At 48.3% G+C, this 18,105-nt stretch overlaps 1 protein-coding gene across 3 annotated transcripts in view; it reads left to right on the top strand.

The window, feature by feature from the left end:
- SLC39A11 (solute carrier family 39 member 11) overlaps positions 1-18,105 on the top strand; it is a 541,921-nt gene that overhangs the window by 159,692 nt on the left and 364,124 nt on the right. For all 3 annotated transcript variants that reach the window (XM_074388916.1, XM_003931782.2, XM_003931783.2), the window contains exon 4: positions 7,454-7,612. In XM_074388916.1, the coding sequence (XP_074245017.1) occupies positions 7,454-7,612 (159 nt within the window). The remainder of the gene's footprint in view (positions 1-7,453; positions 7,613-18,105) is intronic.

Here is an 18,105-nt window from a genome sequence, read left to right as displayed (position 1 = left end):
CAAGATCAAGATCAGTTTTTACAAATTAACTGACGTCATTCCTTCATTCACTTGCCCATCTGTAGAGACGGAAACTGAAGTCATGGTAGTGGCAGAGACTCAAGCACGTGAACAGAGTGCTAGGGTGAGATTCAACCTAGGACCTGGCAAGAAGGGAAACAGTTAGACTCTCCTTCCTCAATATCACCTTGCCTGGGAGTCACCTGTGCAACACTGAGAATTCCGAGCCCTGTGGTAGACTTAGCAAACCAGCCAAAGACTGAAGGTAGACATTCAATCCATTGTCTCTCTCTCTCTCTCTTTTTAAAAAATTTCCTCCTTAGCTCTTTTGCAGGAATTGGTTTTTTGTTGTTGCTGTTGGTTTGTTTTTTCGAGACAGACTCTCCTTCTGTTGCCCAGGCTGGAGTGCAGTGGTGCGATCTCAGCCCACCACAACCTCTGCCTCCCGGGTTCAAGTGATTCTCATGCCTCAGCGTCCTGAGTAGGTGGAGTTACAGGCATGCACTACCATGCTGAGCTAATTTTTGTATTTTTTTAATAGAGACGGGGTTTCGGCGTGTTGGCTAGGCTGGTCTCCCAACTCCTGACCTCAGGTAATCCACCCACCTCGGCCTCCCAAAGTGCTGGGATTACAGGTGTGAGCCACACGCCCGGCTGGGAGTTTTCTTTTACTGTTGATAACACCCATCCTCGAGCTTCTTTTATTATTTAGCAAAAGAAATTGGGCCAGTTTGATCTTAGCAACATTTAACTTGGAGGATGGGCCCCAGACAGACCTTCCCCTGGGTTCATTCGATAGAGTGGGCTTTTCATTTTCATTTTGGGCATAAAAAGGCAAAAGAGACTTCAGGGGTCCAGCGAGGACCCTGCTGTTTGTGTTGAAGCTGATTATGCATTCCTTTTATAGACCAAGGCAAGGAAGTGGAAGGTATCAACCATCAGCTTCTTGTGGTTATACCTGGTGTCTTCAAGGTCGGTCCTGTTAACCCACTTGTTTGCCTTTACAGGCAGGGTCACAGCTGCGGAAGGACTTTTGCTGTTTACCATCCAGGTCTATGAAGGGACTGGCTGGCAAGAGTATTCCCTGAAGTCCTGGTCCCGGTGCTTAGCACCTTCTCCTGTGTGGCCTGCCCCTTCCACACCTTGCTTCTTGGGGTAATTGAGAGGTAATCAGGTACACCGCTTTCTGTTTCTGTACCAGCTAGTTAATATGTCACTACACCCAGATTTAAAAAGGCCTAACATATAAAGGGGCATTGCTGATGTTGAGAGTTTCACCTCACCACCTGTGTTGGGGGTGTTGTAGTGGAACGAGCCTAGAAAGTCAACACCAAGACAAAAGTAGGCCAAAATGCAGGGTCTTTATTGCCGGCGGCCACGGAGGACTCACATCTCTCCAAGCTGTGGCCCTGAAAGGAGGGTGTCAAGACCTTTTATACCCATAAACCCACCTCGAGGGGGAGGATGAGGGGCAGAGGTGAGGGTGAGGGGCTTCAGACATTCCGAGGGCTAGTGGATTCTGTAAAGCACCTCCTGGGTGGAGATGAGAGTGAGGGGCTCCGGATATTCTAGTGGATTCTGTAAATCACCTCCTGGGCAGGGGTGAGGGTGAGGGGCTCCGGATATTCCGAGGGCCAGAGGACTTTCGACGTTCCGATTGTTACTTAAGTGGTTCACAGAAGTCAAGAGAAGCATTAGTTTACACATTGTCTGGGTAGGGTGGAAATTACAGACCTTAATTACTTATTACAGGTCGCAAGGGCCAAGATGGAGTGGGTTTGGACTGTTTGCCTGTCACATTAGGGGTTATAGAGAGCAATTTCAACAGAAAGCCGAGGTGTGGATGAGGTATGCAGTTTTATGGGGCTTTTACCATGTCACAGGGGATTATTTAAAAAGTGATGCTTATCATAGGATCCAACAGTTGCACTCCTTGGTGCTTATTTACCGAAATGAATGGAAAACTTCCAGCCCACACCAGTGCCCGCTCACGGATGTTTATAGCAGTTTTATTCGTAATTGACAAAACCCAGAAGCAACCAAAAGGCCCTTCAGTAGGTGGACAGATAAACTGTGGTACATCCAGGCAATAGAATATTATCTAGTGCTAAAAAGAAATTTTTTATCAAGTCAGGAAAAGACATGGAGGAATCTTAAATGCATATTACCAAGTGAAAGAAGCCAATCTGAAAAGGTTCCATGCTGTGTGGCTTCAACTGTGTGACATTCTGGAAAAGGCAAAACTACAGAGACAGTGAAAAGGGATTTCCAGGGATTGGGGGTAAGGAGGGATGAAAAGGTAGAGCACAGGGGATTTTTAGGGCAGTTAAAATGTATGATACTATAATGATGGATACATGATTTTATATGCGTGTCAAAATCCATAGAATATATGGCACCAAGAGTGGACCCTAATGTAAACTATGGACCGCTGGGTGTTGTGGCTCACGCCTGTAATCCTAGCACTTTGGGAGGCTGAGGCGGGTTGATCTCCTGAGGTCAGGAGTTCAAGACCAGCCTGACCAACACGGTGAAACCCCGTCTCCACTAAAAGTACAAAAATTAGCTGGGTGTCATAGCAGGCCTCTGTAATCCCAACTATTCAGGAGGCTGAGGAAGGAGAATCACTTGAACCGGGGATGCGGAGGTTGCAGTGAGCCGAGATCGCGCCTGGGCGACAGAGCAAGACCCTGTCTCAAACAAACAAACAAACAACCAAAATCAATGGACCTTGGGTGTTAACGCTGTATCACTATGGGCCCTTCAGTTTTATCAAATGTGCCACTGTGGTGTGACATTGACAGTGGCCAGGCTGTGTGGATGTGGGGACAGGCATACAGCAGGATTCTCAGTACTTTCCACACAGTTTTTTCTATCAACCTGAAAGTGCTCTAAAAAATAAAATTAAGGAAAGTAACATATGCCTGTATTAATTTTCTGTTGCTGATGTCACAAACTACCATGAATGTAGTGACTTAACACAGTGCAGATTTATTACCTTACAGTACTCAGGTCTGAAGTCCACCGTGATTTTAACCGGGACAAAGTCAAGGTGGCAGCTGGGCTGCGTTCCTCCTGGAGGCTTTGGAGGAGAAGCTGCTTCCCTGCCTTCTCAGCGTCTCAGGGCCACCTCCCGTCTCTGGCAGATGGCCTTTTCTTCATCCTCAAGCCAGCAGCGTGGCACCTGCCAAACTCTTTCCGACCGCAGCCTCTGCCTCTGTTACCACGTCTCCCCAGTTCTGAGCCTTCTCACTACTTTGCAGGGACCCCGTGGTTACACTGGCCTCACTCAGATAAGCCAGGATCATCTCTCCATCTCCAGGTCCTGAATTTAATCCCATGTGCAGAGTTCCTTTTGCTTGTAAAGTGAACTCTTCACAGGTGTTAGGCATTAGGACACAGCCATCTTTCCTACCTCACTTGCCATTTAAATAACTTTCCGACAGGGTGCGGTGGCTCATACCCGTAATCCCAGCCCTTTGGAAGGCTGAGGTGGGCAATCACTTGAGGCCAGGAGTTTGAGACCAGCCTGGCCAACATGGTGAAACACCATCTCTACTAAAAATAAAAAAATTAGCCAAGCTTGGTGATAGGCACCTATAATCCCAGCTACTTGGGAGGCTGGGGCATGAGAATCACTTGAACCCGGGAGGCGGAGATGGAGGTTGTGGGTCACGCCACTGCACTTAAGCCTGGGCGACAGAGCGAGACTCCGTCTCAAAACAGAAACAAAACAAAACTTTGCTTTGAGTTCTGTTGTCGTTTTAGACAGGCAACCCAGTTCAGTTTCTCTGTTGTTACATGGTTTTCCAGTTTATGTGGGAGGCAGGGAGATTAGCAAGGAAAAGAAATGAAGGAACTCCAGCCGGATCCTGAATTTTACTGGAATGATAAAGGACAGGGATTCTCAAGGAGGGAGCCCACCTGAATTAGCTGGGATGTTTTTGTATTGCAAGCATCCCAAATTCTCACACCCCCGCCCTTCAGAGTCATTTCTCTTCTGCTCTTGCTCCTTGAGTAACTTGTGTGTGAGAACATTGTGTGTTTCTCAGGTGTAAGGGTAGAAAAAAAGTTGGTACTCAGTGATGCAGAGGGGTGAAAGGGAATTTGGACAGAAGAGACAAGAGAAAAGGTGGGGCTGGGCGCGGTGGCTCATGCCTCTAATCCCAGCACGCTGGGAGGCCAAGGTGGGCGGATCACGAGGTCAGGAGATCGAGCCCATCCTGACTAACGTGGTGAAACCCCATCTCTACTAAAAATACAAAAAAATTAGCCAGGTGTGGTGGCGGGCACCTGTAATCCCAGTTACTTGGGAGGCTGAGGCAGGAGAATCGCTTGAACCCGGGAGGTGGAGATTGCAGTGAGCCAAGATTGCGCCACTGCACTCCAACCTGGGCAACAGAGCAAGACTTTGTCTCTTTCTCTCTCTCTCTCTCTATGTATACACACACACAGACACACACATACACATAAATAAAGAAAGAGTGGAGATTGGGGAAGTCTCTCAAGTGATGCTGACAGCGATGCTGTGTTTCCTTATCACAGGATGGGGTGTGGGGAGGATTTAGAGGGTGAGATGAGTGGGCTTAGCTGGGTCATGTGGTTTTAAAGTTGTTGAAGGGGGACTGTATGGGAAAACCTGAAACATGCAAGCAGAGAAGTTGCTGCACAGGTCAGGTTTAAAAAGAAGAGTTGGACCGGGCGCGGTGGCTCATGCCTATAATCCCAACACTTGGGGAGGCCGAGGTGGGCAGTTCACTTCAGGTCAGAAGTTCAAGACCAGCCTGGCCAACATGGCAAAACACTGTCTCTACTAAAAATACAAATAGCCGGGTGTGATGGCACATGCCTGTATTCCCAGCCTCTTGGGAGGCTGAGGCAGGTGAACATTGCTTGAACGTGGGAGGCAGAGGTTGCAGTGAGCTGAGATTGCACTGCAGCACTTCAGCCTAGGTAATAGAGACTCCATCTCAAAAAGTAAAAACAAAAATTAAAAAGGAACTGGTACCATTCCATCCTGCTTAGTTTCATGTCCTCTTTCGGGAGAGTTTACCATGCAGGACAGCTACTGAGGGCTGTTGAATTCTAAAGCCGTTAAGAGAAAGTCTGGAAAAGAGATGGATTAGGCTGGAGCAGGTAGGAGGAGCCCTCAGATTTCCTTTGATGGTCTTGATTGACAGCCTGGCTCATCGAGTTGAACTGGTCAGCCTTGGCTCCCATGCTGTTGAGCGGAGGCTTTTTCATTCTTGGAGTTTTGGAGGCAGGTGGAGGTTTCCATGGGTGTCAATAAGACTTTTGCTGGGAGAATTTGGCCCAGAGCAAGTGACTGTGTGTGATTGACAGCTGGGAGAAGGGAATTTATGGATGTATGCATAGATTTGTTCTTTATTGTGCTGTTGTAATACCTGGTTCTGTCACTTTGAATGTTATTTTGCAGATAGGTGATGCAGATGATTTTTTAAGGCAAGGCATAATTAAGTAATTTTTAGAAACCCATTCAGCGTTTTCTATGACAGCAGTGACTACCATATAGTTATGATGGGTAGTGCGTGTACTCTAGCCCAAAGATGTCATAGCATCTATAAGAGTAAACAGCCATGGATGAGTGTTTAATTTGGTCAGTGCTGGAGAGCTTCTTATTTTTAAGAGACAGAGTCTCGTTATGTTGCCCGGGCTGGCCTTGAACCCCTGGGCTCAAGGCTCCCCAGTAGCTAGGACTGCAGTCATGCACCACAGCGCCAGCTCATCTGCTGGAGAGCCTTTGATCAAATTGGCTTTGCTGAGATTTGAGACCAGCCTAATTTTTTTCTTCTCCTTTGTGTTTCTCATTGAGTTGCTTTTGGTCCTGCTTGGTCAGTTTCCTGGATCTGCTAGTTACTGCCTATAGTAGGGGTCTCCAGCTCTTGGGCCATGGACCAGTGCTGATCCATGGTCTATTAGGAACCAGGCCATAGCCATTGAGTGAGAGAGGATCACCGCGTGAGCTTCACCTTCTGTCACATCATTGGTGACATTAGACTCTCACAGGAACATGAAACCCATTGTGAACTGTACATGCCACAGATCAAGGTTGTGAGCTCCTTATGAGAATCTAATGGCTGATGATCTGAGGTGGAACAGTTTCATTCCAAACCACTGCCTGGCCGGTGGAAAAATGGTCTTCCATGAAACTGGGCCCTGGTGCCCAAAGGATTGGTGGACCACTGACCTGTAGGACTTTGAATAAATTACCTTATTGTTTCAAGATCCAATTTCTTTATCTACAAATAGAGATAGAAAACGTTGCCTGCCTCTGGGGGTTGTTGTAATGACAAGGTAATATATCAAATGTAAATCTTGGCGCTTGGAAATACCAGGTGATCAATAAATATTAGTTCCCTTCTTCCTTTTTAGAGATAAGATAATTGATGGAACCAGTATGTTGTTGACTTACTAGTTGTCTTCAAGTATTCGAGAGGCTGTCACCTATAACATAGGGAAGACACATTTTTTGGTGTTCTAGGGAGCAAAACCACAGCTAAAAGGTAAAAGTGGAAAGGAGACAGATTTCAGCTCAACATAAGAAAGAACTTCATAATAATTACACCTGTGTTACAATACAGTGGTGCTTGTGAAGTAGTGAGCAATTTGTCTTGGAAGAATTGAATTAAAATAGGATTTTTGGGGCTGGGTGTGGTGGCTCACGCCTGTATTCTCAGCACTTTGGGAGGCCAAGGTGGGTGGATTACCTGAGATCAGGAGTTTGAGACCAGCCTGGCCAACATGGCAAAATACCATCTCTAAAAAATGCAAAAAAAAAAAAAAAATTAGCTGGGCGTACTGTCGCGTATCTACAATCCCAGCTCCTCGGGAGGCTGAGGCAGGAGAATCACTTGAACCTGGGAGGTGGAGGTTGCAGGGAGCGACATTATACCACCACCCTCCAGGCTGGGCAACAGGGGAAGATTCCATCTCAAAAAAAAAAAAGGAATTTTCAACAATATCACCACTGACCTTTGGGGCCAGAGAATTCTTTGTTGTCAGGGGTGTGCCGTGCATTGCACGATGTTTAGCAGCCTGTTTGGCCTCCCTCACGAGATGCCTGTAGCAACCTCCCTCTACCGTCCTCGCAGTGTGGCAGCTAAAAGTGTCTCTAGACATTGCCAAATGTCCTGTGGAGGGCAGAAGCATTGCTGGTTGAGAAGCACTCAGTGACAGGCTAGATGATGGCAAACTGGACTGCATCCTCCCAAGGTCAACCCTGTCCTACCCAAAATTGGGTTCTTGTCATAGTAAGCTCCAGGAATTCTGGGGATGGCTTTTTGGTTTATGATAGTACCTCCCAACCTGCGACGAAAGACCGAACTCATGTGAAATTGCAGGGGTCAGTCTGGGCCACAGAGAGCACTGAGGTCCCATCTGGAAGGCCTCCTGCAGTCGCTTTAATGTTTATTGCTCGCTGTGGTTTTTGTAGGTCATGCTGGCAGCTTCCTATTGGTCTCTTCTGGCCCCAGCAGTTGAAATGGCCACATCTTCTGGAGGCTTCGGTGCCTTTGCCTTCTTCCCCGTGGCTGTTGGCTTCACCCTTGGAGCAGCTTTTGTCTACTTGGCTGACCTCCTGATGCCTTACCTGGTGAGTACCGCTCTACTTTTAGCTGTCATATTAACACACGCCCGGCTCTGTGCAATGGATTTATTTCTGATCAAACCTGACACACCTGTTAATGTCTCTATTAAGTAGCCAGGTGGTGTTTAAACAGAGAAAGAGGCATTAGAGGCACTGAATGGTGATTTCTTTCTTAAGGAAAATAATGTCTTGCTAATTACCCCCTTATTTACATTTTAGTAAGTTCAGATTTTGAATGTCACATTTCATTAAAAATAGAGTATGGCTGATGTGCCCAGTGGCACAGTATATATGAGAGGGCCGGGAACGGGTTGCTGGGTGGGACCTTGCATCATCAGTATGATGCTGGCTGTTACTGAGAATAGGACATCTTCAGGGAGGTGACACATCCCACCCTCCCTCAACTTGTAGCATTAGACCTTTGACAACGTGTCACATCATGAGGGCTGATGAAGGATCAGGTGGGGCTCTGTGCAGCAGGAGTCTGGGCTGGAGCTCACACCTGTCATTTACTGATTGTGTATCCCTGACTTCTAGTTTTCCATCCTTTAGTTTGAGGATAACATCCCCAAGGGACTGTACAGTAAAATTTAGAAAATGTAAAAATGCGCTGGAATTGGGGATAAGCCAGAGATTTCAGGCTTTTTTTGCTGACATAGGGCTGGAGGGTTGGGTTTGGGAATGAGCGTGTGTTTGCTTACAGAAAAGCACCATGGGAACCATAGCCTGGAGTGTAGCTGTGATGGCCGAGCCGGGAGAGCGGGGCCCAGGTCCTGCCGTGGGAACCGCAGCGTGGAGTGTAGCTGTGGTGGCCGAGCCGGGAGAGCGGGGCCCAGGTCCTGCCGTGGGAACCGCAAGCCGTTGGCTAAAGCCGTCTTCTGTTGTCAGTAGAGGAAGGGGGTCCGTGATCATCACAGCATGAGACACCTTACCAGACACTGAGCCAGACAGGTTCTAGAGATGGCAGAAGCACCCTGAACTGGTGCTTGAATTCTCTGCCCTCCTAGAACAGGAAGGGGTGCAGGGAGAAATCTGTGGAGAGAAGTGGGTCAAAGTCCGTTTCTCCCGTTGGATCACGGCGAGACAGGATTCAGTCCGACTCACTGGAGTCAGTGGACGTGCGCCCCGGGAGGTGGGCAGGCTGCAGCTCTCTTCCCTGCCTTCCTGCTTTCTTTTTTCCCTTAAGTTCCCAACTGGAGAAAGAGAAGGGATGATGGGCAGCTGTGCAGCTAAAACGATTCCCAGGAACTACACCTCTGGGCCCTGCGCTAATGAAAAACAAATTCCTTGTGTTATCAGAACCTTCCTTCGGATCAGACAGCTGAATGTGATGTTGGACGGCTGTGATATTGTCTTAAAGCAGAGGTCCTGAACCCCCAGGCTGAGGATGGTACTGGTCTATAGCTTGTTAGGAACTGGGCCGCGCATAACAGGAGGTGAGCAAGCAGCTGGCGAGTGAGCTTTATCTTCGGAGCCCCGCCTCCTGTCAGATCAGCAGTGGCATTGGAGTCTCATAGGAGCGCAAACCCTGCTCCTGGGTGTTGCACGTGATGGATCCAGAATGTGTGCCCTTTAAGAGAATCTAACTAATGCCTGACGATCTGAGGTGGAACAGTTTCATCCCAAAATCCCCCTACTCCGATCCCCATCCGTGGAAAAGTTGCCTTCCACAAAACCAGTCCTTGGTGCCGAAAAGGTTGGGACCACTGTCTTAAGGACTGCGTGTCGTTTTTTGTTGTTTAAAGATTGAGTGGCATGGCTGGGTGCGATGGCTCACATCTGTGATCCCAGCACGTTGGGAGTCCAAGGGGGCAGATCACTTGAGGCCAGGAGTTCGAGACCAGCCCGGTTAATACAGTAAAACCCCATCTCTACTAAAAATACCAAAATTAGCTGGGTGTGGTGGCACAAGCCTGTAATCCCAGCTGCTCAGGAGGCTGAGGCACGAGAATCGCTTGAACCTGGGAGGTGGAGGTTGCAGTAAGTCGAGATGGTGCCACTGCACTCCAGCCTAGGCGACAGAGCAAGACCCTGTCTCAAAGAAAAAAAAAAAAAAATTGAGTGGCATTGTCTGTCTCTGGCCCCTGGACATTTGGCTTTTTCCTTGCTGCCGTCTATGTCTGTGTGGTAGAGGCTTCCAGTGGCCCTCAATGCAGGCTGCTGTATTCTGATCTCAAGGCCACCCTGGTTATGTGTGAACTTGCCGTTGCAATGATGTATTCTGCTTGCCCTGGCAGGTGCCCAGTGGCTTTAACCCCTGAGCAGCAGGCAGAGATCTGGCTCAGCGGCTCGGCACTGGCCCTGCTGGTCCCATTCTGACTCTGCAATCCTGGTGGGTCTTACTATGTTCTGCGGTAGTGGGGGTGGTGGGGTGGTGTCAGGCGTATTTGGTCAGCTGTCTGAATGTAGGGGTTTTCTCTGGGCAGTGTAAACAGTCATTGGCTAATTTTTACTATGCAGTAGTAATTGTTCTTTTTTTTTTTTTTTTTGAGACATAGTCTCACTTTGTCATCCAGGCTGGAGTGCAATGGCGTGATGTTGGCTCACTGGAACCTCTGCCTCCTGGGTTCAAGCGATTCTCCTGCCTCAGCCTCCTGAGTAGCCGGGATTACGGGCGCGCACCACCATGCCCAGCTAATTTTTGTATTTTCAGTAGAGACAGGGTTTCATCATGCTGGCCAGCCTGATCTTGAACTCCTGACCTCAAGTGATCTGCCCAACTCAGCCTCCCAAAGTGTTGGGATTACAGGCGTGAGCCATCATACCTGGCTGAAGCAATATTTTATTTTATTTTTTTTTGAAAAAAACCTTTTGGTTCATATTTGTTCTAATATATGCTTTGAATGTAGAGGAGATCCCAGAGGGAAGCCCTGGATAGAATCCGGAGTGGTTTGGGAGCAGCTGGTGAATATCTGGGGATTTCAAGAGCTCAGAAAGGGACGTAATCACCACGAATGCCCAGAACCTCACTACTTGGCAGAAAAATCAGCCTGACAGTAAACATCTGTTCTAGGACATTTAAAAAGAAATGAATCCTCGCTGTTGATGTGAGAGGGGGAATTTGTCTTAGAAGGCCTCATACATGGATGAGAATTACTTATAATTGCTACAGTCAGTAAATACAAATGTTGTTGAAAGAGTTGTGCTTGGAATCAGTCTGTTGACCTTCAGTCTGAGGCTGGCCAAAGGTTTCCTTTGGTTTCACTATTAATTTGCTCACCAAACCAGAAAAGGGCAGCAGCTTGGATCAATTGAAGATGCTCTGTGGATCAGAGTTAATGGGTTTTGATCTTGAGTCCGTGCGGTTGGCCAACATCAACTGAGCACCCACAGAGATTACAGTCTCATACGGGAGGAGCGGGGCTAGAATTTGTGTTTAGGATGTTTGCTCTTCTTGGGATCTATGAGCCAGTGGCTTTTGAGGCTGTGGGAAATTTTGTGGGTAAATTCAGCCCCAGATCATTTCATTTCCCGATTCGTTGCCCTGATGAAGGAGCCCTACCATTCGGTAGACGGCCCCGGGAGCAGAATGAAGGCAGAGTTAAAAGGCCTTGGCTGCAGCTCTGACCAAGGACCTCTCACTCTTTGGGACAGGTCCCAGGATTTAGGGGGCCTGTCTGCAGAAAACCCCAGGGTTTCCTTTTCTGTACCCTGGGGACGTGTCTGCATGGAGTTGGTGGGGGAGAAAGGAAGTGGGTCAGTGTGTGTCATTTCACCTTGAGAAATAAGACACAGAAGTCTGGAAACGGCAGCAGTGTGGCTTGAGGGATTCTGTAGCAGGTGCCCTGATTTGACCCTTGCCCGTGACCATTCAGACACAGGCCCCAGTGCCTGGGAGCGTCAGAGCCACCGACCCTGGTGGGACGTGAAGGGCATCCACGCCCTTGGGTTGGTGGGTAGGGAAGGGTTAACACCTGACTGTGTTCTTTAACCTTTCTGTTCCTTCGGCCTTTCAGAATTATTTGTCCCCCTATCGGAGGCAAAGCAAAGTATTTCTCATGGAAAGGGCATGACTCAGAACAGCCTGTCAGGTCGAAGCCATTGTGGCTTTGTTAACGTCAGATGCATCAGGTGTCTCTCCAAACTGGGTGTTTATTTTCATTTATTTATCTGGGAATAAAGTAGAGAAGGCTCTGTGGAAACTGAATGGAAAGTGAACTGACAGGGATTGGGTGGGCAGGGAAGGTTTGGCCTCCTGGGCCTGGAAGAGGCGGGTGAGGGGTTGGATGTTGGGAAATGGTCTCCGGGCCAGCTGGAGCCCGTATTCCCCTTAGGATGGTTCCAGGGAGAAACAGACTGGACATTGAACAGCTGTTTGGAGACCCTGACATGTTTCTAATTTTGCAGTTGTGCTTCTATAGGAAGTTAAGGGGTAGCAGCATGTGGGAAGCCGTCATCTTCACTTTATTATTGTTATTATTTGAGACAGGGTCTGGCTCTGTTGCCCAGGCTGGAATGCGGTGGCATGATTGCGGCTTACTGTATCCTCGACTTCCCAGGATCAAGTGATCCTCCCACCTCAGCCTCCTGAATAGCTGGAACCACAGGCATGTGCTACCATGCCCGGCTAATTTTTAAATTTTCTTTGTAGAGACAGGGGTCTCCCTTTGTTGCCCAGGCTGGTCTCGAACTCCTGCGCTCCAGCAATCCTCCTCCACTGTCCTCACTTTCAAAGTGTTGGGATTCTAGGTGTGAGCTGTCATGCCTGGCCCACCTTCAGTTTAAAACAATGATGTTTCTACTGGTGGCTTGATGGGTGGGGCGGGGAGGACAATAGTGTGTGTGTGTCCCTGAGGTCTAATCTTTTCTTTTTAGTCATGTTAGTATCACATCACTATAATACAGAAATCTCATTATAAAACAGTTTTGTAAAAATTTTATGTGAAAACCCTTCCCTTTTATCTTTCGCCCAGACCAACCAGTCAACCGTTGTTACCAGTTTAGCAGGTACCATTCTAGTGTTTCCCTTCCCTCTTTTTCTTTACTTCTCTTCTCTTCTTTTCTTTTCCTCTCCTTCCCTCCCTACCTTCCTTTCCTTTTTTTATTCCTGCTTTATTATTTATTTATTTATTTATTTTTGACAGAGTCTTGCTATTTTTGCCTAGGCTGGAGTGCAATGGTGCAATCTCAGCTCACTGCCACCTCCACCTCCCGGGTTCAAAGAGTTTTTCTGCCTCAGCCTCTCAGGTATCTGGGATTAGAGGCACACACTGCCACACCTGACTAATTTTGTGTTTTTAGTAGAGATGGGGTTTCTCCATGGTGGTGAAGCTGGTCTTGAACTCCTGACCTCAGGTAATCTATGTGCCTTGGCTTCCTAAAGTGCTGCTGTTACAAGCGTAAGCTACCATGTCTGGCTTTTCCCTTCCTTTTCTTTTCTTTCTTTCTTTTTTTCGGGGGTTGGGTAGGGAGGTGGAGCCTCCCTTTGTGGCCCAGGCTAGAGCGCAGTGGCGCGATCTTGGCTCATTGCAACCTCTCCCTCCCAGGTTCAAGTTATTCTCCTGTCTCAGCCTCTCGAGTAGCTGGGATTACAGGCACAAGCCACCACCCCCGGCTGATTTTTGTATTTTTAGTGGAGACAGGGTTTCAGCATGTTGGCCAGGCTGGTCTCAAACTCCTGACCTCGAGTGATCCGCCTGCCTCAGCCTCCCAAATTGCTGGGATGATGGGCGTGGGCCACTGCACTCAGCCCCTTTTCCTTTCGTAAAGAAAACCAATGATACCATGTCTTTTAATTATTGAAATATAAACACTTTTCCTATTCACTTGTGTTGTTGGAGAATACTTTAAATCGACTTCATAGCAGTAGGAAGCCTGACTCCATTTAGATCTTTTCTGGTATATGTGCAGGCATACATTTTTACACAGTTGGAATCAGTCTGTAGATTCTCTTTGCGTCATTTTAAAATTTGAAATGATTTTTATCGATGGTATTTTAATATCTCTGCGGCATTCTGTCATCTCGTTCATTTGCTCAGCTGTCTCTCCATGGTTGAGAAGTTAGACTGCTCTGGGCTTCTACCTGTGTTTACATGTACATCTGGAAATGGAATTTTGTTTCGTGTTTTCTGAAAAACAAATGGCAACACACTGTCTGTGTTGTTGCTGCCTGCTTTTCGCAGCTTGGTTTGCATCTTGGCAGACTTTTTCCTGGGAGATGTGTGCTCTCCTCCCCCTCCTCTCCCTCTCTTGGTATTCGACATCTTGAGGAGGCTGCCCAAGCCCTAACCCTAACCCTGACCCTGTCTCTGAGGCTGTCTCACATGGACTTGGCCAACAGTCCTGCCCAGAGAGGCTCCAGGAGGATGGGGGAGGCTAGCAAGCAGGGATCCCCTTCTTCTCAGTTCCTGCCTTAATTTATCTGAGTCTTTCACCATGTTCAGTTTCTTTTAATTCTCATTGTGATGGCAAAGAAGATGGCTCTACTGAAGCGTAAATGAACAGTGTGTGTGCGTACTTTTAATATGCACCCAACTTTGACCATGTGCAGTGGCTCATTCTTGTAATCTCAGAGGCCGAGGTGAGTGAATCAGTTGAGGTCAGGAGTTTGAGACTAGCCTGGCCAACATGGTGAAACCCTGTTTCTACCAAAAATACACACACACACACACACACACACACACACACACACACACTTAGCTGGGCATGGTGTTGCATGCCTGTAATCCCAGGTACTTGGGAGGCTAAGGCAGGAGAATGCCTTGAACCTAAGAGGCAGAGTCTTCAGTGAGCTGAGCCTGTGCCACTGCACTCCAGCCTGGGCACCATAGCAAGGCTTTATCTCAAAAAAAAAAATGTACCCAACTTTTACTGGTATCAATATTTGAGTGGCTGGAGCTGCTATTGAGAGACCAAACATGACCACTGTCTCGGAAGTGACAGATGTTCCAAGAGGCAGTTTTCCTCTCAGAGGTGTGTTCGCATACATTTATTTCTCCTTCACGGATTTCCTTCATCTTTAGTATTCTGATCCTAGTTCATGAAAGACTGACTATCTCAGTGAGAGAGGAATTGAGAAGGAGAAATGACAAGAATATCTTACAGAAAAAAAAAGGATGAGCTTCCGTGGCAGCCACCTGAGAGTCTCTGTGATAAGCCTGATACTGGCGAGTAAGCCCAACTCGTTTTCTAGGGACACTGAGGAGTAGTCCTTTGCCCCAGTTTTAGGATTGCGTTTTCTTATACTTTGTTGAGGCTCAGATGGGCAGTTCTACTTCCTACTGTATGCCGCATCCTGGGGTTAAGCTGTTGTCGAAATGTCTGCCTGGCTGCAGAGAGCCTCTGTGGCCATAGCAGGTCCTTCCAGTGTGGGGACACAGTTGCATCATCCAAAGACGCTGGCACATAGGGTGGATTGGGCAACCCCAGGCCAAAGAAGGTGACAGTTCTGCAGTCGGACCTTTTGCTTCACTGTCTGTACATTTGTATTATTTCTCTGGGGCTGCCATAGCAAAATACCACATACAGGGTTGGCTTCAACAATAGAAATTTATTTTCTCACAGCTCTGGAGGCTGGAAGTCCAAGGTCAAGCTGTCGGCAGGGCTGGTTTCTTCTGAGGCCTTTCCCCCTGGCTCGCAGATGGCTGCCTTTCCTGTGTGTCCTCACACGGTCTTGCCTCCGTGCCCACATCCCTGGTGTTTCTTCACGTGTCCAGCTTTCCCCTTTCCGTGAAGACACCAGTCACATTGGACCAAGGCCCACCCAAACAGCACCGTTTTGATTGGACAGATTTTCAGCTTCTGGGCTCAAGCAGTCCTCCCACCTCGGACTCCCAGAGTGTTGGGCATGGCATCTGGCCCGCCTTGAGTTGAAAGCAGTGATTTTCTGCTGGGCCTATCTCTAAATGCAGTCACATTGTAAAGCATAGCGGCCTAGAGCTTCGACACATGGATTCTGGGGGATGAAATTCAACCCATGGCAACGTGTTTTTTATTTTTTTTTCTCATGACACTGAGATTGAAAGATGGCGGAGTGGCGGGAGCTCGGCTGTTAGTTGGGCATGGGGTGTTCTGAACCAGAGGCCATTTCCCTGACACTGGAACTGTGGGCTGGCTGGCTGGTTGTGCCCCGAGGGCCATGGCACGCTAAGGAATACACAGTGCTAATTAATACTTCAGTTTCTAAGGGAGGAAACCTGTGAGCTTGCAGTCATGGAGCACTCCACAGCCTCCTGTGACTTTCAGGAAGATGCTCAGATGTTGTTTTGGGTCCCGCTGGCATGCAGAGGGGCTAAAAAAGGGATGGAGGCAATTTCCTATTATGGTGTGCTGGCTGGTTTTTTTTGAGACGGAGTTTCTCTCTTGTTGCCCAGGCTGAAGTGCGATGGCACAGTCTTGGCTCACTGCAACCTTTGCCACCCAGGTTCAAGGGATTCTCCTGTCTCAGCCTCCTGAGTAGCTGGTCTTATAGGTGTGCACCACCATGCCTAGCTAGTTTTTATATTTTCAGTAGAGATGGGGTTTCACCATGTTAGCCGGACTGGTCTCGAACTCCTGACCTCAGGTGATTCACCCGCCTTGGCCTCCCAAAGTGCTGGGATTACAGGTGGAGCCATTGCACCTGGACTGCCGGCTGATTCTTAGGGAAGACAGCAGTTTTGACCATTCTGTGGATGCCTGTAAGTGCGTATTTAGGCTATGGGAATGCATGCCATGAACTCTTTCTTTCTTATCATATGCTCTCTTGGTTTTCTAGGGCAGCCAGTGAATACTGCTGTATGCATTTGTATGCCTGCGTGCGCTAGCTGTGTATACAGTCCTTGCTCATTGAAGCTGCAGGGAAAATATCTGTGGCTTTGCAGTCGGTGGCACAGAGCATTTCAAGCATGCCTGCTCTCTGGCTTTTGACCAGAAACCCACGCCTGTTGTTGATATGTATTCCCGGGGGACCCCATGGGTCTGGCATGAACACACACACACACTCACACATGCTCTGCACAGGCAGGCTTGCTGAGAGGAACTCCTCAGGCTTGGAATGGTGCTTGTTCTTAGACTAAGATCGGTGGGGATTCTTGAGTACAAACAGCCTTGGTTGGAACTTTCTAGGACTTTGATTTCTTCTCCATGCATAGAACACTGTTTCATATGTTAGGCCATAAAGTTGTGACTGGATACCTGTCCTCTCTTGCTGTCTCTTGAGCCAAGCCATGTGTTTATAAAAAATACCCGGAAGCCACCGTGGACATATATTGAAGCAGTCGATAGCGGAGGGTGGCAAAGATGATTATGAGTGTGAAAGGGGAAAGGAGGCTGGGCGCCGTGGCTCACACTTGTAATCCCAGCACTTTGGGAGGCCGGGGGAGGTGGCGGGGCAGGAGTTCCAGACCAGCCTGGCCAACGTGGTGGAACCCCGTCTCAACTAAAAAATACAAAAATTTGCCAGGCGTGGTGGTTCCTGCTTATAATCCGAGCTACTTGGTTAGGACTGAGGCACAAGAATCGCTGGAACCAGGCCGGGCGCAGTGGCTCAAGCCTGTAATCCCAGCACTTTGGGAGGCCGAGGCGGGTGAATCACGAGGTCAAGAGATCGAGACCATCCCGGTCAACATAGTGAAACCCCGTCTCTACTAAAAATACAAAAAAATTAGCTGGGCATGGTGGCACGTGCCTGTAATCCCAGCTACTCAGGATGCTGAGGCAGGAGAATTGCCTGAACCCAGGAGGCGGAGGTTGCGGTGAGCCGAGATCGTGCCATTGCACTCCAGCCTGGGTAACAAGAGCGAAACTGTCTCAAAAAAAAAAAAAAAAGAATCGCTGGAACCCAGAAGGTGAAGGTTGTAGTGAGCCGAGATTGCACCACTGTGCTCCAGCCTGGGTGACAGAGCCAGACTATGTCTCAAAAAAAAAAAAAACAACAACAAAAAACAAAAAACAAAGAAAGGGTAAAGGAATTGAGTATTTTCTTATCGTCACTGGATCCCTCCTTCTTGGCAGAGGTGCCTGGGACCATGTCTGTCTTGCTTGTAGCTGTACCCCCAGCTGGGTGCTCCATGGAACAGCTCCTGGTCATGCCTGTGTGACCCATCTCCTCGGGGATCGATTGTGGTGCTGGTAGTGTTCCTCTGGCTCGGGATCCAACTCGGACAGTTAGGTAAATAGTTCTGGCTGGTGTCAGGGAAGACATACGTGAAGTTTGGGGATGGAGGTGTCGGTTGGCCAATTCACGGGAGGGAGGGAGTCCTGTTAAAAGCACTGGAGAAACAAAAGCGTTGTTCTCTACCACGTGCCCCCCTGGGGAGGTCATGAACAGCATGAGCTGAAGCAGAAGTTCTTTTCAGATCCGACTTGGTCTCCTTTAGAAATGCTATTCCATGTGAAAGTCGAGGCAGACGCCAGCTAGGTGGGTTCCTGCTCTTCTAACTAGCTTGGGCTGCCATAACAAAAGACCACAGTCTGGCTTAAAGAACAGAAAATATCCAGGTGCTGGCAGATTTGGTTCCTGGTGAGGGCTCTTTTTCCGGCTTGCAGATGGCCACCTTTTTGTTGTGTTCTCACATGGT

The sequence above is a fragment of the Saimiri boliviensis genome, chromosome 17, assembly GCF_048565385.1.
Source record: "Saimiri boliviensis isolate mSaiBol1 chromosome 17, mSaiBol1.pri, whole genome shotgun sequence".
In the NCBI taxonomy this organism is placed as follows: domain Eukaryota; kingdom Metazoa; phylum Chordata; class Mammalia; order Primates; family Cebidae; genus Saimiri; species Saimiri boliviensis.
This window is presented reverse-complemented; position numbering and strand designations above follow the sequence as displayed.